Source organism: Myxocyprinus asiaticus, chromosome 24 (genome assembly GCF_019703515.2).
Source record: "Myxocyprinus asiaticus isolate MX2 ecotype Aquarium Trade chromosome 24, UBuf_Myxa_2, whole genome shotgun sequence".
Classification (NCBI taxonomy): Eukaryota; Metazoa; Chordata; class Actinopteri; order Cypriniformes; family Catostomidae; genus Myxocyprinus; species Myxocyprinus asiaticus.
The window spans coordinates 30,430,212-30,454,666 of NC_059367.1; the positions used below are offsets into that span (position 1 = coordinate 30,430,212).

Consider the following 24,455-nt stretch of genomic DNA (forward strand, 5'->3'; position numbering starts at 1 on the left):
TCTTAAGGTCAAGATTAGGTCAAAAATGGCAAAAAAGAAACAGCTTTATCTAGAAACTCATCAGTCAATCATTGTTTTGAGGAATGAAGGCTATACAATGCTTGAAATTGCCAAAAAACTGAAGATTTCATACAAATGTGTACGCTAAAGTTTTCAAAGACAAAGGACAACTGGCTCTAACAAGGACAGAAAGAGATGTGGAAGGCCAGATGTACAACTAAACAAGAGGATAAGTACATCAGAGTCTCCAGTTTGAGAAATAGATGCCTCACATGTCCTCAGCTGAGAGCTTCATTGAATTCTATCCACTCAACAGCAGTTTCATGTACAACAGTAAAGTGAAGACTCAGGGGTGCAGGCCTTATAGGAAGAATTGCAAAGAAAAAGCTACTTTTGAAACAGAAAATAAGAAAAGTTTAGAGTGGGCGAAGAAACACAGACATTGGACAACAGATAATTGGAAAAGAGTGTTATGGGTCTTAACCCCATTGAGCTTTTGTGGGATCAGCTAGACTGTAAGGTGCGTGAGAAGTGCCCGGCAAGACAGCCACATCTATGGCAAGTGCTACAGGAAGCGTGGGGTGAAATGTCACCTGAGTATCTGAACAAACTGACAACTAGTATGCCAAGGATCTGCAAAGCTGTCATTGCTGCACATGGAGGATTTTTTGATGAGAACACTTTGAAGCAGTTTAAGAAGTTCTAAAAATTTGTTTTCAAATTGTAATAGTAATTTTTCACGTTATTAATGTCCTGACTATACATTGTAATCAGTCGAATGCCACTTTGGTGAATAAAAGTACCAATTTCTTTCCATAAGAGCAAAATCTGTACATTATTCCAGACTTTTGGTCGCCAGTGTATTTAAGCAATATCACACGAGCAAGAGTGTGATATGGCCCTATATCAGCACTGCTTTGATTTGGCCATAGGCACTAGGCCACATGTCGAGTGCCATAGGTAATCACAGCAGTGCTGCTTTAGGGCCATATAGCATGATTGCGAGAGTGATATTGCTTATATACAACAGTTCAATGAACAAGTAAATTTAAAAAAATAAGAAAAAACTGAGTACGGTTACAAAAAAACTCATTTGTGCATGGAATTACTTGCTTACGTGATGGCTCAGAATCTGCCGTTGCTGGATCAAACCAAATGATGTGTCCAAGCGTCCAAGCCTCTCAAAAACATAACTTCAGAACTACTAGAACATAACTAACATGTTATTGGAGAAACAAGGATGTGTGTGTGTTTGTGTGTGTTTGAGAGAGAGAGAGAAAGAGAGATGGAGCGTGTGTGATCACCTGTTGATGATGCTGTAGTCTGTTAGTCAGCTTTCTGAAGATAATGTCATTTTGGTGAAATGCATCCTATTTTCTCATTGGAAAAATAGCCGTCCAAGCGGGGGTATTCCTCTCTATTTCACGGTAGCCGGTGCGCAAGAGTCTTTCACTATAGAAACCGCAGTCTCCTCCGCCATTTTATCCTCTCCAATGTGGAACGTCCCGTAAGAGGTAAGCACCTTGAGTTTGCGTAATTAATCAGTCTGTTGTGTCTCTCAGCTGTGATGAGCCATAATGCTGAATTTGTTGGTTTAAAGCCGTTTAAAAAAAATCAAATCAAGCGCAATGGTGTGTGAAATTCTTGGGTGCAGTTCCGATCAACATAGCAGTCGTGACAGTGATGAGACATATACCAATTTACAATAACATCAAATTAACACAGCACAATTTAAAGTCTAATATACACATAATTACACACAACACAATATACAAATAATAACATACACTGTACAGCATACAATACACACAATATAGATACACATTCAATAAAAAAAAATAAAAATAAATAAAAAATAAAAAAAAAGTATATATATAGTAGTATATATAGAATGTACAGTAGGTTGTATTGTTCTGAATTGACATTCAGGCTGTCGGTTGATAGTAAGTTGTTAAGAGAGAATATAATATAATAATAATATAATTTATGACAGTCCGGTGTGAGATATAAGAGTAAGAGTAATAAAGTGCAGTGCTGATGTATTTTGATCGTGGGAGATCAAGAGTTCAAAAGTCTGATTGGTTGGGGGAAGAAGCTATCATGGAGTCGGCTGGTGTGGGTCCTGATGCTGCGATACCGCCTGCCTGATGGTAGCAGTGAGAACAGCCCATGGCTCGGGTGGCTGGAGTCTCTGATGATCCTCCGAGCTTTTTTCACACACCACCTGGTATATATGTCCTGGAGGGAGGGAAGCTCACCTCCGATGATGTGTCTGGCAGTTTGCACCACCCTTTGCAGTGCTTTGCGGTTGTGGGCGGTGCTATTGCCGTACCAGGCAGAGATGCAGCCAGTCAGGATGCTCTCTACAGTGCAGGTGTAGAACCGTGTGAGGATGTGGAGGTTCATTCCATACTTCCTCAGCCGTCTCAGGAAGAAGAGGCGCTGATGAGCCTTCTTCACAATGACTTCAGTGTGGATGGACCATGTGAGTTCCTCAGTGATGTGGACACCCAGGAACTTGAAGCTGCTGACTCTCTCCACTGGTGCTCCATTGATGATGATGGGACTGTGTTCTCTGTCTTTTCTTCTGAAGTCCACCACAATCTCTTTTGTCTTACTGACATTGAGGGAGAGGTTGTGCTCCTGACACCAGTGTGTCAGAGTGTGCACCTCCTCTCTGTAGGCTGTTTCATCATTGTCAGTGATCAGACCTACCACCGTTGTGTCATCAGCAAACTTAATGGTGGCATTGGAGCTATGTGTTGCCACACAGTCATGTGTGTACAAGGAATACAAGAGTGGGCTGAGAACACAGCCCTGTGGAGCTCCAGTGTTGAGGGTCAGTGATGAGGAGATGTTGCTGCCTATTCTAACCACCTGGCATCTGCTTGACAGGAAGTCCAGGATCCAGCTGCACAGCGAGCTGTTTAAGCCCAGAGCCTGGAGTTTCTCATCTAGCTTGGAGGGCACTATGGTGTTGAATGCTGAGCTGTAGTCTACAAACAGCATTCTCACATAAGTGTTCTTTTTTTCCAGGTGGGAGAGAGCAGTGTGTATTGTAGATGCAATGGCATCATCAGTGGAGCGGTTGTTGTGGTAAGCAAACTGCAATGGGTCAAGAGAGAGAGGCAGCACAGAGCAGATGTAATCTCTGATTAGTCTCTCAAAGCATTTGCTGATGATGGGGGTCAGAGCAACAGGACGCCAGTCATTTAAGCAAGTGATTTTTGATTGCTTTGGAACAGGCACAATGGTGGATGTTTTAAAGCATGTGGGGACTACAGACAAAGAGAGGGAAAGGTTGAAAACCAGCCAGCTGGTTCGTGCACGCTCTGATGATGTGGCCCGGAATGACGTCTGGGCCCGCGGCTTTGCGGATATTCACCCGTCGGAAGGATCGGGTTACATCCGCTACAGAGACGGAGAGTGAACTAACCTCTGTAGCTTCAGCCGCGAGAGCTCTCTCCACAAGGGTGGTGTTATTTCCCTCAAAACGAGCATAAAAAGTATTTAGCTCATCCGGGAGAGAGGCAGCGGTGTTCATGGCGGAGTTTTTATTCCCTTTAAAGTCCGTGATGATGTTAATTCCCTGCCACATGCTTCTAGAGTTGGTGGTGTTAAACTGTCCTTCAATCTTATTCCTGTACTGGTGTTTTGCTGTTCTGTTCGGAAGACATAACTGGCTTGTTTATGCTCCTCCGCGTTCCCGGAATTGAAAGCGGAGGTCTGCACATTAAGTGCCGTGCGAACATCGCTATTTATCCATGGCTTCTGGTTCGGATAGATCCGTGTTGTTCTGGTCGGAACGACGTCCTCCATGCACTTTCTGATGAAACACATTACGCTATCAGCGTAAAGCTCGATGTCGTCATCAGAGGCGGACCGGAACATCTCCCAGTCCGTGTAATCAAAACAGTCCTGTAGCGTAGAGTCTGACTGGTCCGACCAGCACTGGATCATTCTGAGGGTGGGTGCTTCCTGTTTCAGTTTCTGCCTGTAAGCGGGCAGAAGCAGAATGGAAGAGTGGTCCGATTTACCAAATGGTGGGCGGGGGAGGGATTTGTAGCCATCCCGGAAAGGAGAGTAGCAATGGTCCAAAACCCGGTCCCCTCGTGTGTTGAAACTAATGTGCTGGTGGTATTTTGGTGCGACTGATTTGAAACTGGCTTTATTAAAGTCCCCGGTCACAATGAACACGGCCTCAGGGTGCGTGGTTTCCTGCTCACTTATACTCCCATACAGTTCCATGAGTGCCCAGTCTGTGTCGGCTTGTGGCGGGATGTACACAGCAGTGATAATGACCATTGTGAATTCCCTCGGTAGCCAGAATGGTCTACACAGAAGCATGAGAAATTCCAGATCAGGAGAGCAGAAAGTTTTGATAGAATGTACATTCCTCTGATCACACCAGGATTTGTTGATCATAAAACATACACCACCACCTCTGCTTTTACCTGAGAGGTCTTTCGCTCTGTCCGCTCTGTCCACTCGGTGCACGGAGAACCCTGCGTGTTCAATGGCTGAGTCTGGAATCTCCGCAGACATCCAAGTTTCCGTAAGGCAGATAATGTAGCAGTCCCTCGTCTCTTGTTGGAAAGAGATCCGCGCTTTCAGCTCGCAGAGCTTGTTATCCAGAGACTGAACATTTGCCAGTAGAATACTGGGTAGCAGGGTCGATTTGCGCGGCGTCTTACTCTGATGAGAACGCCGGATCTGTTTCCCCTTTTCCTCCTGTGTTTCCGCGTCCGGACTGCCCAGACAAAGGGCTCCGCTTGCATGTTTGTAAACAGAGGGTCGGCATTGAGGAATTTGAAGTCCGGTTTACGGTGTGAAATTGCTGAACCAATGTCCAAAAGTGTTTGTCTGTCGTAGACAATAAGGCAGACAACATCCAAGACAAAAACCATACAAAACACTACCATGTTGTGTCGGAGCTCGCAACGCATCAGCCATACTCGGTGCCATCTTGAGTCGACCGAGTTTAAAGCTGTTTCCTAGCTTTAGTAGTGTAGTAGTAATACAAGCGATCATGGAAGTGCTGTTGAATATAAACACTGAGTGACGCTGACTTCATGTCACCAACTGGCTCATATTACACACAAAAATGGTATTTTGCCTCCTCCTGCTGGATAAAATAAGCAATGTCACAATAATAAATGTAAAGAGACAGATGACTCTTAACACATCTGCACTGCTCTTACACTTTCGTTTAGAATGGCATGAACACAAGTGGAGTGATACACACAGTGAAGCGTCTGAGTGATGATGGTGTGAGACCATCAGCACTCATGGAACGTCTCTCGTCCAATCAGATTCAAGGACCAGAACTAGCTGTTGTGTGTATATACACACACATATATATATATATATATATATATATATATATATATATATATATATATATATATTAGGGCTGGGCAGTATGGCTTCAGAATTTATATCTCGATATTTTTTTTAGCAAATTGACAATATTTGATATATATCTCGATAATAATGTTTTTGCTCTGAAACAGCATAAAAGTTTTTTTTAAATCAGAGGAACCATCATTTCATCTAAACAGCCATTGTAGCCATGTAGAATACATATTTCAAAGGCATTAAATTAAAATCTATTTAAAAATGAAGGCATGTTTCCCACAGTTTTTCTTTAAATTAACACAAGGGAGAGTAAAATGTAATAAATTTTAATTGATTTGCATGTTTACACTTACATTTAACATACAATCATATATTGAATCTTAATAAAAATCTTATTTACCTTCATATATTTGTACTAAAACCATTTTTCTTTGTGAATGAACAAGGTGTGCAAAAACTACTTATTGTTTTGAAACTAGATGAATATTACATAGTACTAAATTATTACTGTGGAACCCAGTCAAGTTTATAATTATAATATAATACTGAATTATTATTATTTTCAGGATAATATTTGTTAAAGATAAATTAATGTATTTCTGTCCTATTTACTTCACCCTAAACTGGGGGTTTTATTTTGACATTGCAAGTGCAGTCGTGTTTAGTTCACCATCACCAGGAGCTTTTATTTTGAAACGGAAAGGGTAATGTTTGTTTGCCAGTTCTGAGTGTCGCATCTTGTGAACCGCTGTCAAACTCTCCTTTACTTGTCCACATTTGTAGATTTTTATAATTACTTTATAGTTTGGAATTGTGCGAATGTATGAACCTGCAGTACTCACAATGCAGGTGAACTACACTAAAAACACCAGCGCCCGCCGCCCCCGCACATGCACACGATCAGCACGTTACCGGTTCATTCTGAAGCGCACCAAGCATCCCTGGCTGCAGCTTGCAGAACTGGGCGGGGCAACACATTGGGGCATGACTACACGTGTCGCCCCGCCCATAACTTACTCTCATTGGCTCAGTCATCTTTTATTGGTGTACATGATAGGAGATGCGTTTTAAGTAAGTGTAGCCCAATAATTTTTTATTATAGTGCTGTGGCTCGTAAGTGATATGAAATTGTGTTGTACCTCACAGTTCATTGCAAACAGTTGTAGTAGGAGTCTGTCTGAGCAGCATGTTGTTGTTTCAGACGTGTTGAAAGCGGAGGGCAAAATTACTAATCATACTATGGTGAAGATTCAACTCAAATGCGGTCGTAGTCAGTGATGAAATAATTAGGAAAGATCATTTTGATTTTAGTGCTATGACTCGTAAGTGACTTTGTGTTGTACCTCATGTGTCATTTCAAACAAATGTAGTAGGACTGAGTCGCATGGACCGATGAACAAACTGTTGATGGGTCTGCTGTCATTCAAATCTGTAAATCAAAAAAGTTGTGCAATTTCACAAAGCCTTCATTATAACGCATGGTTAGAGAAATTAATTATGAATTAAATTAATTTTAAAAAAAGAAAAAAAAAATAATATCACCATAGAATGAAAATTAAAAAAAAAAGTTTATCAGTGTTGTTATATAAACATTTTAATTTATGACCCAACAAATGGGTTATGAAAACCTACAGCGCTATCTACTGTAAATGAACTGTAAATTACACTCCAATTCTCACAAAAGTTATAAAGATGTAATATAAACATATTTTCAAATATCCTAATGTTGGGGTACAGAATACAAAAACCCATGTGGTTCATTCAGTCATTTGTTCATAAGGCATGTGACTGAATGCAATGGGCAATTCTCGAAAAAACCGAGAGCATGCACGCACTTTTAGTCTCCCAGATTCTGCCATAACAGCTCGTCAACATGAGTGATTATTTTGCATGATTAATAATAGATTCTTTCATTGACCAATTTGCTTTATGCACGCCATCTGTATCTGCTCGATTTATTGATTACTCTGCATTTTAGGAATTAAGTCATTTTAATATATGCCAACAAAGAAGAGGCAGATGAACTGATGAAAATTGTTATGCCATTCTTGAGATAGTTGTGGTGCTTTCACTCATATTTTATATTGATTAATATTCATTTCTTTGAAGTATTGTAAACGATTATCTCTCCTCCTCGCTCCAAAAATGTGTGCTCCGTTATCTCGTCGGCCTAAAAATTACTTTCTAAGTGTCATGCACACAGAAACCAACGGCAGTCAATAAATAGTCCGTTAGAGTGGAAAATAAGGAATATTCCATGAGGCATACAGGCATGAGCACCAAACACAAAAAACACATATACATGCTTTTCAGTTGGCAATTGTTTAAGAACATTTTCACGTCAGTTTCAGCTTTTATAAATCATGATTTGTTCCTCATATTTAACGTAGGATAAAATCCATGAAATTTAGGATTGAATTTCACATACAAGTATGCACCATAATCAAATGGTTTGGCTCAACTATTCAATATCTCTCAAACAATGATAACACACCAGCAATGATGACCACATCTCCTATCATGTGTCTATGAAAGATGAACAAGCCAATGAGAATATGTTATGGGCGGGGTGACACGTGTAGCTCCGCCCCATATGTAGCCCCGCCTCATTCTGCAAGCTGCAGCCAGGTCCTTCTCTTTAATCGTAGCCTTTGGCATTAAAATAATCACATATGATCACCATTTTGATGTTGTTTTAATTAATTATACAGCCCTGAAGGATCGTGAAATTAGTCTGCTGATGCACTCTATGAAACTTAATGGCCAAATAAAAGGCTCATTAATATCATCGTGATATTCACGATATTGTTGAATTTTACATCATTAGCAAAATCATCGCGATTATATTGTGAGTATTCGATGTATCGCCCAGCCCTAATATATATATATATATATATCTTTTTCCACATTTTGTTATGTTACAGCCTTATTCCAAAATGGATAAAATTCATTATTTTCCTCAAAATTCTACAAACAATACCCCATAATGACAATGTGAAAGAAGTTTGTTTGCAATCTTTGCAAATTTATTAAAAATAAAAAATGAAAAAAATCACATGTACATAAGTATTCACAGCCTTTACCATGACACTCAAAATTGAGCTCAGGTGCATCCTGTTTCCACTGATCATCCTTGAGATGTTTCTACAACTTGATTGGAGTCCACCTGTGGTAAATTCAGTTGATTGGACATGATTTGGAAAGGCACACACCTGTCTATATAAGGTCCCAGGAGGACTCTCAGACCACGAGAAACAAAGATTGAACTCTTTGGCCTGAATGGCAAGTGTCATGTCTGGAGGAAACCAGGCACCGCTCATCATCTGGCCAATACCATCCCTACAGTGAAGCATGGTGGTGGCAGCATCATGCTGTGGGGATGTTTTTCAGCGGCAGGAACTGGGAGACTAGTCAGGATCGAGGGAGAGCTGAATGCAGCAATGTACAGAGACATCCTTGATGAAAACCTGCTCCAGAGCGCTCTGGACCTCAGACTGGGGCGAAGGTTCATCTTCAACCCTAAGCACACAGCCAAGATGACAAAGGAGTGGCTCCAGGACAACTCTGTGAATGTCCTTGAGTGGCCCAGCGAGAGCCCAGACTTGAACCCGATTGAACATCTCTGGAGAGATCTGAAAATGGCTGTGCACCGACGCTCCCCATTCAACCTGATGGAGCTTGAGAGGTCCTGCAAAGAAGAATGGGAGAAACTGTCCAAAAATAGGTGTGCCAAGCTTGTAGCATCATACTCAAAAAGACTTGATGCTGTAATTGGTGCCAAAGGTGCTTCAACAAAATATTGAGTAAAGGCTGTGAATACTTATGTACATGTGTTTTTTTTTTTTGTTTTTTTTTTGTTTTTTTTAATAAATTTGCAAAGATTTCAAACAAACTTCTTACATGTTGTCATTATGGGGTATTGTTTGTAGAATTGAGGAAAATAATGAATTTAATCCATTTTGGAATAAGGCTGTAACATAACAAAATGTGGAAAAAGTGAAGCGCTGTGAATACTTTCCGGATGCACTGTGTGTGTATCTATATTCATTTTTGGGTGAACAATCCCTTTAATGTCTTCACAGAGACATTTAGCCATAAAATTATCCCTTTTCACATAGAAAAATACAGTATACATAATGTATGTTGATTATCCTTTTAAAGTTTTTTTTTTAATGTAATTATTTTTGTATTTTATTAATTTAACATTTGAAAATATTTGTATGTGTTAATTATCTTATTTAAATATATGATATATTTAGTTATATCCAATTAAAAATAATTTATTCATTGTATATTAATGTTAAATATTTATTATTTTTTTAATTTAAAATGAAAGTTTTTGAACATTTTAAACTCATTCACATGTATGTAAACATAATAAAATACACCTGAAACTTTGCTTCTCTTCTTTCCAAATTGCTTTATAGATGAGCTAGTGTTCTGCATGTCGGGCTCTTCTGCTCTGTCTGAGTCTGGGCACCAGGACTCAATGGACTGTTTAAGGACCACTGAGAAGTGTAACCAGGACCAAAAATGCAGCCATCGCTTCAGGATCATGAGGCAGTGTCTGGCAGGCAAAGACAGGAACACCATGCTGGCCAATAGGGATTGCCAGGTAGCTTTGGAAGTGTTGCAGGAAATGTCTCTCTTTGACTGCCGCTGCAAGAGGGGAATGAAGAAAGAAATGCAGTGTCTGCAGAGTTACTGGAGCATCAACATAGGCCTTACTGAAGGTAAGAGCTCTTTGGAATTATGGATAAATGGATAGATATTTAAATAGTTACACTTCTTCAAAAATTTAGGAGCAAAACAGTAGTATATTAAAAAAGTGTGCACGAAATATACCACTATTATATACAGTCAAATTTGGGCAGTGTAAGAAAGAAAGCAGGGTCCCGTTGGCAGAAATTAGGAATCAGTGGCTGCATCTGAATTTGCACATTGTCGAAGTATGAACTATTGTCTCAGCTTTTGATACGTTTGACGATAAGAAATTGCATGCTTTTAACAGTGTAATTAAAAATGTGATTTTAAAAAACACTATTTTGTCCCTATATTGGCTTTACGTAGTTCGATGCACATTGTGTACAATTTATATATATTGATTTTTGATTTTTCGGGTGCTTCAAGTTAGTTTAGAAGATAACAGGCTGTAAATAGGTTAAATTAGGTTCTTATGAGGGATTAAAAAAACCCTGCTAGTTTTGCCAAAGTTTGCGAGGTTCATGGCACTCTGTTTTGAGGTTTCGCAAAAAAACGCAGATGTACTGGCTCGTGACTTAAAGTTTGGAAATCCCTCAAGCATATCTGTATATGTTACTCTTTGTTTTCAGGGTTATATATCTTAATATTTGGTACTTACTAAATCTGGATGGACCATAGTTTCCAGTATATCACGAAGACAGTAATATTGAGCATACTGCAATTGCATATCGTGAGGGCTCATCTTGCGTGGGTGTATATGAGTGCAGGAAAGCCGCTGCCAACAAGACAGTGCATGGGTTTGGTGTTATATCGATTATGGTGTTATTTGGTGTTATTGATACTGTAGAAAGAGAGGTATCATATATATATATATATATATATATATATATATATATATATATATATATATATATATATATATATTTATATTACTTAATATTAAAATATATTGTTAAAATATTAAAGCATAATATGTTTTAGTATTAACCTGACGAAGCATTGGTACTTCTGACATCACTACAAGATGATAAAAACATTCAGGGCTTTACAAAATACATTCGTGGCTTAAGCCCCATAAGCCCAGCCCTAGTGCTGCCCATGTGTTTAGGGAAGTATGCAGTTTCAAACGTGGGGAGTGATTCTTTGGACATGGGATAATCTCACAATTTTTCCTGTCATTAGTTTTTAAAATGGCAACATTTCCACTTTGAAATCAGCAGATATGATCACTAGAATGTTCTAAACACAAATATGCCATTTCAGTTGTATTTCTCTTTATCAGTGTGACAGGTCTCAGGTCAGTCTCAGGGAAATAAGGAAGCGGGAACCAGCTCACATTTTAGCATTGTTTATTACAGGTCACTTTCCAGCACACACACAACACAAAACACTCTGTCGAATGCAACATCTGATAAATCCAAATACATAATACAAAAAGTATGTCAACAGAACCTCAGATATGAATCTACATAGATGAATAGTACAATGCATATTGTGATATGCAAAAAAGACTCTTACAATGCGAATACAAGTGAATCCACTATATGGATTGTGTACATCCTAAAGGATGAAATGAAAACTTTCACTGAAGATGTTACTTTACTATTTTGGTCAGTGCAATACATGTAATTAGATCTGTTTCTATATCAATGTAGACATTTTTTATAACATATAATGATTCCTATTCATCTATGTAGATTCACATCTGAGGTTTTGTTGACATACTTTTTGTATATTGTATTTTGATTTTTCGGATTAAATTTGTTTTATTGATTCATATAGATAACAAGGAAAAGCAAAACATATATACACACATTTAACATTTAACACCATTTAACCGCCCCATCTCCTAAAAAACAGAGTCTGGGGCAAAATGAAAGCTGATTGCCCAATACATCACACATAAAGCTCTGAGCCTTCAGCCAAAATTCTTGGATCTTAACACTGCCAAAAAACATGGGTTGTGTCTCCATCTTCTGATTGGCATTTCCAGCAGGTTGGTGTGCCTTTAAGACCAAGCCTATACAATCTAGAGGGGGTCCAATAGAATCGATTTAAAATCTTGAATTGCATAAGGCGCACCCTTGCATCTCTAGATGCAGACTTGATGTTTTTTAGAATCCTAACCCACATTCCCTCCTCCAATACCAAGTTTAAATCTTTCTCCCATAATCTCTTGAGAGAAGTTGAAGCTCTGTCCCCAAGACTCTGAATTAACAGGGAGTAATACACTGATGCCTCATGACCTTTTCCAAAAGCAGTAATCACCACTCCCAGAGTATCTGCCGCTTTAGTGTATGCTACTCCCAAAAATAGTATAGAGCAGGTGGCGCAGCTGTAAATACCTAAAGAACTGAGATCTGGGAATCCCAAAATGTTGAATCAAATTTTCAAAGGATCTCAACACTCCACTCTCAAATAGGTCACTGTGTGTATTAACCTCCCTCACAATCCACTCTGACCAGCAGAAAGGGGACTTATTAATACATCATTTTGGGATCAGCAATATGCTCGACGCAACATTTAAATAAATGTCCGCCACCCCTGGATATCTAGCATTGCCTTTAATTCTTCCCGAACCACTTTTTTTTGTGTTCGGGTAATTGATAGGGTTGACTGCGTACCACTTCCCCTGGGGCCTTTTCGATATGGTGCTCTATGAGATTTGTATGACCGGGAAGATGCAAGAACATGTTGGAGAATTCTCCTTGCAACCTGGCCACCTCTGTGACTTGTGACAGTGAGATTTGGTCTCCGCAAGTGACCGGGGAGACTTGATCGGTGGGTTTTAAGTTCACCTCCAGTCCAAGCTCCTCCCTCTCCGGAACCACCATCGCCAAAGTCATGGGGACTGCCTCTCTCCAAGGTTTTAGAAGACTGAGGTGGTAAATCTGACATGCTCTTCCTCTATCCATTCGTTTAACCTCATAATCGATTTCCCCAACTCGCCGTGTGATCTCAAAGGGCCCTTGCCACTTGGGGAGTAGTTTAGAGCTCGATGTGGGGAGTAATACAAGGACTTTATCTCCCGGTGCAAATTCCCATAGCCAAGTACCCCTATTATACAGCCGGCTTTGACGTTCTTGAGTCTGGAGCAAATTATCCTGTGTCAATTGCCCCAGTGTGTGGAGTTTTGCTCTCAGGTCAAGAACATATTGAATTTCATTTTTGCTGATTGAATGTCCCTCCTCCCAATTTTCCCCGTAGTACTACGAGCATGCCACATGGTCAATGCCCATACAATAATTAAAAAGGGGAGAACCCTGTGGAGGCTTGCGGGACCTCTCGAACTGCAAATAATAGGGGCTCGAGCCACTTGTCCCAATTTCGAGCATCTTCATGCATGAACTTACAAATCATATTCTTTAGTGTCTGATTAAATCTTTCAGCCAAGCCATCCATTGGGGGATGGTAAACACTGGTCTGAATTGATTTAATCCCCAATAATTCATACAGTTTGCATGACATAAACGTAGTGCCCTGATCAGTGATGATTTCTTTTGGAATCCCCACTCTGGAGATTATTCTGAAGAGTGTCTCTGCAACACTGCATGCTGAGATATTGCACAGAGGCACTGCTTCTGGATATCGTGTTGTGTAGTCCACCAGAACAAAAACAAAGCGATGGCTGCGTGCGGTCCGCTCTAATGGCCAAATGAGGTCAATGCCAATTCCTTCGAATTGCCTTTCCAATGCCTCCGTGAATCTTCTTTTGTCTGAGCGGCCTGCACCACTCGATACAACTGATCCTTAATAATAGAAAAATACGGGTATGATAGCACAATGTCTGGCTGGAGGCACTGACCATCAATCACTTTCACATGGTCAAAGGTGTGCCTAAGGGTTTTGTCTCATGTCTGCTCCAGAGGGAAATTCCCTGCAGGGAATTCTCTATGGGCAGGGGAAGCCACGGCATCATCCTGACGTGGAGCCGACGTAGACCGCCCTGGCACCACCTCCCCAGCCAGTGAATCGTTCATCACACACGATACACTTTATTACAGGACCCATCAACACAAATTCCCTTCAATAAAGTTGTAAATTCTGGCCAGTTCATACCCAGAATTTGTGGATGGGTGAGGTGGGGACTAACCACAGCCTCAACACTGCTTTTGTCCCAGAAATTGAATTATGACCAACATTAAAGGGTAATTTTGAACATCTCTGTTTACACACCTTACCTTCACCCTTCAGTCTGTACCCAAAGCCTCGGATTGAACCAAGCTTGGTGAATGGAGGTTTGATTACAACCTGAATCCACCAAGGCTTGGTATGTACCCCCCTTAATACTCACAGGTATCCGGTATGCTCCTGCTCGATCGAGGGTGGCCTGTGGTGCGTCTGGAAGTGCCCAGGTTCCCCACAACTCCAGCAGACCGGCCCAGGTTTCACACCCCCACCTGCGGCAGCGGATTCACCAACCTGGGGAAGAGAATGGAGAGGAAAGGGGAAACTGGTTGGTTGAAAGATCCCCGGGCCCGGGGAACCGGTTTAGGGGGCACACCTTCCCATTTCCAGGGAGTTGGAACAGGACGAGGACAAGAGGAAGGGGAGGGGGGCGAAGGGGAGAGAGAGAGAGAGAGAGAGAGAGAGAGAAGAGGGCTCGCTGGCCCCCTTAACTGCTGCCAAGTGGTCCTCAGCCAGCTAGATGACTGCATCCAGTGACACCGGACAGTGATACTGGACCCAATCCGCCATCCCTTTCGGTAGCCGGGTGATAAACTGCTCCAGCACCACCAGATCGACTACTGCCATGGCGTTGCATTCTGCTGTCAGCAACCACTGTCTGCAGGAGTCACAGAGTTGTAGAGCAAAGGCAAATGGGAGGCCGAGCTCTCCAAGCATCAGAGACCGGAAACGCTGCCAGTGCTGTTCAGGGCTGCAACCGACCTGCTGCAGGATGGCTCATCTCAGGCACTCATAGTCCAGGAGGTCTGTTACCAGAAGCTGTTGGGCCACGAGTTGGGCTTCTTCGGTAAACAGTGGCAAGAGGTGGACCGCCCACTGGTTAATGGGCCATCCCCAGGATTTGGCTGTCCGCTCGAACAGCTCGATAAAGGTCTCCGGGTCGTCTTGTGGGACCATCTTGATGAACGTGATGGGGGGATTGGCCGAAGCTGTTGCCGGGGTCGCGGTTGATGTTTTCCCCTGGGGCACCAAGCTCCGTAACACCTGCCGGTCCTCAGCTTGGGCCTGAAGGAGCACTTGGAACCGCTGCTGCTGCTCCATGCGTAGGTCTAGGAGGGCCTGGTGCTGGGATCAGTGGATGCCGGCAGGGGTCTTAATCACTTCAGCCAACGGCGAGGACTCCATGGCGATGATTCCTTCCTTGTTTCCCAGGTTTTGGCACCACTGTGACAGGTCTTAGGTCAGTCTCAAGGAAAATTAGGAAGCGGGAACCAGCTCACACTCTTTAGCGTCATTTATTACAGGTTGTTTTCCAGCACACACACCAACACAAGACACTGCGTCGCTCAATAATAAACACAAAAGTAATTCTCCTCTTTAACATAGACAGCGTCGTCTCAGGACTCTGGCTCCTTTCTCTCACTCACTGTGTCATTGGCTGCTCCTTTATCTCCCTCCAGCTCTCACTGTAACACAAAACAGGTGTCAGAGATAATTTTCCCCAGGTGTCAATCCTTACCACTCTCGTCTCCTGAACTCGCTCTCAATTCACAAACCGGCGCTCGACCACGCCCCCACCACCATAATCAGTTATGACATTATCAGTCATTACTCCTAAAACCACCTGCCCTCAGTGCATAACTCAATGCTTCATATGGATTAAAATATACAGTATATTAATCTTAAGAAAAACAGAAATATAACTATACATCTTTAACCTCGTGCCACCCCACATATTTATACACGGAGTCATGTGACCGATTTATCGCAAAATACCATGCTGCTAAACACAATGTACGCTGATGCTTAGCGTATTTTTTTCTTACAAATCCTAAATTTACTTTGCATTATCACACTGAGAATCAGTAAGTAAGTTCATCCAAAAGCTGAAAAATTTTGCTTTCAGAGGCTTTATATGGAGTTAGGATGAAAATAAGTTGCATTTCAAACTGTTCTGAGACCAGTGTAGACAGACAGCACACTGGAGATTAAGTTATTCACTAAATAGGGAGCACGGGAGCAAGGGAACATCCTAATGCTCAATCCAAACTTCCCATCAAAAGTTCAGTTTCAGGCTGCAGATGATGTTTGGACCACTAAACATGTTTTGCAGACATGGGACAATAGTAATCAGTACATAGATTCAGAATTTATAATATATCATTTTATTTTAACATGGACTTGATCAGCTTTGGCCAAACACAGCATTGTAATGTTGCTGTGCCGCACATCTTCTTCCTTCCTGCAATGGATCTTAAAGGGACAATTCACCCAAAAATAAAAATGTAGTGATCATTTACTCAACCTCATCTTGTTCAAAACCATATACTTTCTTTCTTCAGCCTCAGTCACCATTCACTTTCATTGTACAGAAAAAAAAGCAATACAAGTAATTGGTGACTGAGACTAACACACTGCCTTACATGTCCTTTTGTCTTCCACGGAAGAAAGAAAGTCATAAATGTTTCGAACAACATGAGCATGAGAAAATTATGTTCATTTTTGTTCTTCTGTTATTTACTCAAACATTCTTTTTCCTGCTGGAATGTAATTTCTGATTTGCCCTTATGCAAGCAAGATGTTGATGCATGGAAATGTTCCTGGTATCATTGGCATGTTGCTCTTTTTTCATTGATCTTCATAATATATGTCTTTGCATCCTGGGGTCATTTAATTCCTGGATGTTGCAGTCTGATCTCAGCTCACAGTTAACTGAGCACATATTCATTATGATGAATGCACAATACATCATACCCTCAGGTTATGTGAAATATAACATGTGACACCACTGATTGATTCTGATGTACCCTTTTTGGTCCTCATCGTCCTTATGAGCAATTACACAGTAGTTAACAGTGCATTCACACTGAAACAGCCATTCTGTGTTGGCTAATCTGCCCTGTGGTTATGGAATATTCTTTGTCTACCCTGATCAACAGATAAAATGATTGACTGACCTCCTTTTGAGCAATAATGCATGCCAATCCCCATGTGAACCAAGTGTTTAAAGCTTATTGGCTCAACTTCCTCAATACTATTAACAAGATGTTGTTGTAGATTGTTTATGAGATAAAGATGCATTCATTTTTGCCTTGTTGCATCAGAAATACTATCTTATTTTACATTTAATGTTATTTGCACTTTATTTCCCCTGAATATTCATGTACTGTGCAAGAGTATTATTTTACTGTTTACATTAATCCAATTTTAGTATAGACTTGATGTGCTTATTAGTGGATTTCCAATGTCAGACAATTATTTAAATAGCTTTTTTTTTTTTTTTTTAGAATTTAATTATTTACCACAAGAACACTTAAGTGTTAACACTTTACAATAAGGTTGATAACACTTCATAATACTAATAATAATGACTTACAAAGGATGCACAGAACTTTATTTTTGTCACAAGTCCCATCTTTAAAAAAAGGAGGGCAAAGTCAAAATAAAGTTTTGTGGTAATCAATATAATGCCACAAATGCTGTCGATTCAGCTTAACTTGTATTGACTGTTATATAATTATCTGTAAAGCGTTATAGAATGTTTGTTAATGATTTATTAATGAAAGTTATGATAAAGTGTTACCATATATACAACTTTTAATGTTAGAAATGGATTCATAAATGTAGAAATTAACATTAACCAAGATTAATAAATGCTATGCAAATATTGTTCATTGTTAGTTTATGTTAACTATTTCATTAACTAATGTTAATATATACAACCTTATTGTAAAACCTTACTGAATAAAAGTTACAGTATAATTAGTTAAACTGTTTTATTGTCACACTTAATAACTTATAAGTTATCATAATTTTTTTTTTTTATTACACAACTGCTTTTCTGCTGAGTTTCTGTAAATCTTATTTTTTTTTGCCATGACTTCACATGCATCATTATCCACACAGGCTATAAATATAGCTAATAAATGTTGTCTAAACAATGTGTTGAAATGAATACGCTCTCAGAAAAAAAGGAACGGTTTAAGGTACAATGTCTTCACAGAGGTCAAAACATATATATGTACATTTAAAGGTACACAATAGGTCCTTAGAGTACAATAATGAACCCAAAACTAGTTATACATTTTAACTAGAGGCACAAAAATAGGTTTCCTTGAGGGTACCACCCCAGTGACGGCCCTAACCTTAAACAGTAACTGTTTTTCTGATAGTGTATGTGCAGTACATAATTCTTTTTTTCCCTCTCCATCTGTTCATCCATCCGTCCATCCATCCATCCATCCATCATTCTCTCTGTAAAGCCTAAATAAACATGAGAACTCCTTGTGCCTGTGTAAGTGTGAAGTGTTCTGTTTACCTTTGGGTCCTGAGAGCTGAATTCATTCGATTCTCCACCTACATCATAACAATAGATTAGATTGCTGACAAAGAGTAAATGCTTTCTTTGGTATGTATGCAACAGTGAGGTGGAAATGCAATACAGACGCATGACCTGATATGGGAATAGTATTAGATTTAATTTAAAGGCACCAGTGTTTCAAGGCTATGTATCCACTGTAGGATGAATATGTGTGTGCAGTTCATTGGTACTGGTGAAAAGCTCCCTGTTGCCATGTGAGGATATACATACTCTAGTCTCTCTTCAGTTTATCATTAACACCTTGAATTTAAACACAAGGGAAAGTGATGTTTGCTTACAGAACAAGCTGATCTAACTCTCTCCTAATGGCCCTCACATAACTACTTTGTAGAGCAATGCGAAGTACACTATTGTGACCAACAAAGCATGCAATATGTAGTCTTTTAATTAGGAAGGAATTTTTGTTGACTACTCCCTGAACTGCTGTACTTTACTAATTACTAGCATGACAAACCTGGTGTGACGCAACACGTTTCCACTGGCAAGCAATTTTGCTGGCCACACTAAATGCAAAAATGCTGTGTGATGGGCGAGTTATGTCTGTTTGCATACTCTCTTGCACTCTTAGCACAATACCCTGTAGCTCAACTGGTAGAGAATGGCACTAGCAACAGCAAGATCATGGGTTCAATTCCTAAGGAAAACACAAACTGATAAAATGTAAACCCTGAATGCAATTTAAGTCACTTTGTACAAATGCATCAAAATAAATAAATAAATGTACTACCCACCTGAAGAGGATAAAACTCAGAACACACACCTGTATTTGCATTACTTCTGTGATGCTTCACCATACAGCATTTTTATTTATTATAATTTCTTTATTTTTTTTTTCTTTTTTTTTTTTATGGTTTTCATTTAGGGGTTTTAGAAGTATCCAGTTCTAAACTTCCACTATCTGTCTCTCTTCTTCCATGTTTGCATAATCAAATTATTTAATAAGCATTCACAAGGGAAGGAAGATGTGTAAAACTTTGCAAATGATGGACATTCCAATTCTTTGGAAATATGTGGAGCTTTCTTTGGAGTTCTGCATGCACAAATTCCATGTGGGTGTACTTATCTCCCACCCTTGCTGGAGCTGTGCAGTGTGGACTCTGGCAGTTTGGTGTAGAATCAGTTGTAATTAATTTTGATCCATTGTGCAGTGAACCAGATTAAACTTAACAAGAGGCAAATTGATTTTGACACAAGTTCTCTCTGTCAGCTTACCAAAGACAAACACTTTGTAAATAATTTTACCACAGGGAAAACTTGAAGCCAGTGGGCTATAGGAATAGAGAGCACAGGCATCTGAGCTTATACCTAAAGACAAAATCAAATCATTTTTATTGTCACACAGCCATATACACAAGTGCAATAGTGTGTGAAATTCTTGGGTGCAGTTCTGAGCAACATACCAGTCGTGACAGTGATGAGACATATACCAATCTACAATAAACATCAAATTTACACAACATAATTTAAAATCTAATATACACATATTTACACACAACACAATATACAAATAATAACATACAATGTACATTATACAATACACACAATATAGAATACACATTATACAATAAAAAAAATAGTATATATAGTTTATATAAAATGTACAGTAGGTCGTATTGACATTCAGGCTGTCGGTTGATAGTCAGATGCCAGTGTGTTGTTAAGAGAATATAATTTATGACAGTCCAGTGTGAGATAATAAGATTAATAAAGTGCAGTGCTGATGTATATTGATCGTGAGAAATCAAGAGTTCAAAAGTCTGATTACTTGGGGGAAGAAGCTGTCATGAAGTCGGCTGGTGCGGGTCCTGATGCTGCGATACCGCCTGCCTGATGGTAGCAGTGAGAGCAGCCCATGGCTCGGGTGGCTGGAGTCTCTGATGATCCTCTGAGCTTTTTTCACACACCGCCTGGTGTATATGTCCTGGAGGGAGGGAAGCTCACCTCCGATGATGTGTCTGGCAGTCTGACAGGAGGTTCAGTCTTACATTAGAATAGGGGCTAGTATGAAACTGGAGATTTACTGAGACAACGGTACTGTTCTTATCAACACAGAGAAAGACAGATAACACTAAATTGCTCCAGAGCTTTGGAAAAAAGACAGCTAAATGGTACTTTATCAAATAATATGCTGCAGAGAGTAACAGTGCTGCTAATCTTGAGAAACTCATCACAAATGGCAACATAAAAGCATTAAAGGAATAGTTCAGTAGCAGCTCAGACATTCTGCCTAACATCTCCTTTTCTGTTTCATGGAAGAAGAAATGTAATGTGGAGAAGAATCGACTTGAGGGTAATTAAATGATGACATTTTTATTTTGGGTGACATATTCACCCAATGGATGGATGGATGGATAGATGAAAGGTTCTGCTTAAAAGCTATTTTTGCGTAGCCTGATTCTGGGAGTGCCTCAAAGGCTATAGTATAAACATAATATGCTTCTGCTGAATGACTAATACAGTTCTGGAAGAATTCCATTATAATGTTTCAATTCCATAATCTTGTTCCATTGAGATTTTATTCTTATCATATGGAAGTTGACTTGAACTGTTTGAATTGAATTTTATGGATCCATTACCACAGGGGACGTCAGCACCTAGATGGAATGACATCTCATCTCTTCCTAAATATTGCTTATGCGACTTATAATCTAGTTAATTATAAATTTCAATTTGAAAACGATAGAATGAATGACCTGTTCTTCAAGGTCACTGTATTAAATGTAGTGGTTACTGTTGAGCATGTGAACAGGAACACCCAGTCAAATTGAGGTGAGCAGTAAGGTCCAGCTACAACCCTGAGGGGCACCTTCAAGGTCAAGGTTACCGGCTAACAATCGAAATGCAAGGGCTGGGGCCATGTGGGTTCAAAGCCTGGAGGGTGTCTGGTTTTCCCATCAGTACCACACTGAGTAAAAAGAAAAAAAAAATGTACAGAATGTATTGCTGTCAGGCATTTTTTCTCTCTCATGATATACGGGCTCCCTCAAGCTATGATACTAACGCCAAGCACAAAGTATCTTTGCCAGGCATCTAGCTATTAACTCTATGACCGATAGCAGTAGTCTAAGTCTATTACCTCAGTCATCCACTTTCATAAGGACAGGCTGGCCACAGGGAGGCGATAGGAGGCCTCACCCCCATCTGCTCTGTTTGTCCTCTGCTCTCTCCCTTTTGCCCCCCTCCCACCCTTTTCTCTATCAACCTCCCCTTCTGTACAGCCACTAAATCATCAGTGCTGGCCCTAGGGCAGCTCAGTTGCTCCACACTGGATCACAGAAGGTTTCTAAAACTGCCAGGCAGGCGAGTGGACACACATCCACACACACTACTACATTTTTCCTAGAAACATTTTGGTGTGCATGTTTGTGTGTACAGTGGCAAGAAATATGATGACAGGTACAGCACTTGTATCTCCTTGTGAATCCCTTTTTTAATGATTTCCATTACTGTAAGTGGAGATGCGGAGAGACAGTAGTGTAAGATGGATGAGTCGCTAGGTGTTGTGTTAAAACTGGGACCAGGCTGGCTTTGCAGGTTAAGCAGAGTGAAAATGCCTGAGTTTAAACAAGTGAAATACCTGGTGCTTATGACTCTACAGCACTATACATCTTACAGAACCACAAGACACTTTACAATACTCTTTTTTTAAATGCAACATAACAAATGATTTTAATAGGATTGTAAGAATGATAGTCTGACCCTTGCTTATGTAAGTGACACAAGCGATTCGAATCAAAGACATATTAACCATCTACTAAAGAAAACATCTATTCTGACTCGACGTTAGAGGTCACTCTGTTATTTTTTTTAAGGAGTGCCAGAGTGAGCCTACTGTATTTTAGGATTACTTTATCATTGCATACCTGCGGACTCGGTTCACTGACGTGTGCATGTCAAGATATCGGCGGCAGGGGTGTCCAATCTTTTGTAGGCTGATGAGAAAAAATCTTAATGGGCACTATTTTAAGAGCACTAAGCGCAGCCATGAAGTTTTGATATTTTTAGTGCAAGCATGTGCTAAGTCTTGGCACAAGTGGATTTGGCGAAATTACGTGCTAACGGGCTGGGTCAAATGCAATTTAATTCTGAGGTTCTTTTCCGGTTAATCCACCGTCTACATCCTATTGTATACTCTATTCCCTGTCAAGCACCAGCAATATAAACAAAGACAGCACATTAAGAAGTTGGTAGTGTAAATGGACTGTATGCAATGAATTAGAAGAATAGAAATATGGATTTACCTCTTTTATGCATTAACTGCATCCTTGTTGAATGTCAGGCATTTTTCTTTGACTGTGACACTCCTTTTATACGCATGGAAAATGTGGTTCTCGTCAGGATTTGTAGGCTCCATTAAATTAAATGTAAGTATTATTAAACATTTCCATCTACTGACACACAAATTATGCCTACTATTTTTTTATTTTATTTTTTTTATCTCCTTTTCTCCCAATTTGGATTGTTGCTGCTGCGGAGTTGTTGCTGCAGGAGGGCGCCCTTGGCGACAAGCAGACAGGGTGTGGAGTCTTAAGCCGTGCCGGGGCAGGATATGTTGTAAGACCTCCATCTGCTCCTTCACCCGGGAGAACTGCTGGGCAAAGTCCTCGATGGTGTCGCCAAAGAGGCCAACCTGGGAAATGGGGGCGTCAAGGAACCGTGCCTTGTCCGCCTCTCCCATCTCGACCAAGTTGAGCCAAAGGTGGCGCTCCTGGACCACCACGGTGGACATCGCCTGCCCGAGAGATCACACCATGACCTTCATTGCCCGGAGAGCGAGGTCGGTCGCCGAGTGCAGTTCCTGCATCAATCCCGGTTCAGAACTACCCTCGTGCAGTTCTTTTTGCGCTTTGCTTGGTGTACTTGCAGGAGAGCCGTGGTGTGCAGGGTGGAGGCGGCTTGTCCAGCGGCACCGCAGGCCACAGTCGTCAGGGACGACGTAAACCTACAGGCCCTGAAGGGAGCCTCGGGCGCCCGCGCCAGGTGGCGGCGCTCTACGGACACAAGTGCACCGTGAGCACCTTATCCACCTGGGGGATCACCGAATACCCCCTGGCCGCTCCACCATCGAGGGTAGTGAGAGCGGGGAAGCTGAAAGACCAGGACTGGGCAGTAAAAGGTGCCTCCCACGATCTTGTCAGCTCCTCATGCACTTCCGGGAAGAAAGGAATGGGGGCGGGGCGTGGCCATGGGTGGCGCCCCATGCCCAGGAACTGATCGTTGAGCCGCGAGGGTTCAGGGGAGAGTGGAGGGTTCCACTCTAGCCCAACGCTCGCGGCCGCCCAGGAAAGCATGTCCGTCATGAGACTGGGCGACCGTTCCCGAAGGAGGAAGCCCAGCCGAAGCCTCTGCGTCAGACTGGATGAGCCCGTTCTCCGATGCTGCACTCGATAACTCATTGTCCTCCGGAGCTCCGAACGAGAAGTCTAACTCGTGCTGAGACGAGCCAGTGGTCTCGTGTGAGAGCTCGATCGGGTCAAGCGAGCGTGCTGGGGAATGGGAGGTCCGTGGGGGGATACCCGGTGGAGGTGGTCCCATTGATGTCCCCAAATTGCCCCAGTGCTAACCAACGTGGCCTCAAACCCGTAGGTAGAAGGACCGGTGCAGGGAGCCTGCTTACGAAAGCAAGCCATGACTGCAACGTTGCCATGGTCATGTTCTCGCAATGAGGACATGACTCATCCACAAACGATGTCTCCACGTGGACAGTACCCAGACACATAAGACAGTGATCGTGGCCATCAGAAGCGGAGAGATATCGACCGCAACCAGGAATAACACACAAACAGAAGTGTACCACTCTTTTAGAAAGAAAATATACTCTTTTTAGAATATACTCTTTTAGTTGTTTCTGCCGAAGCGCCCAGGGGCATTCTCTGCACTCCAC

General features: G+C 41.1%; 1 protein-coding gene across 2 annotated transcripts in view; it reads left to right on the forward strand.

Annotated features, from left to right (window-relative positions):
- LOC127414769 (GDNF family receptor alpha-2-like) overlaps positions 1-24,455 on the forward strand; it is a 177,230-nt gene that overhangs the window by 3,333 nt on the left and 149,442 nt on the right. For both annotated transcript variants that reach the window (XM_051653036.1, XM_051653037.1), the window contains exon 2: positions 9,786-10,091. In XM_051653036.1, the coding sequence (XP_051508996.1) occupies positions 9,786-10,091 (306 nt within the window). The remainder of the gene's footprint in view (positions 1-9,785; positions 10,092-24,455) is intronic.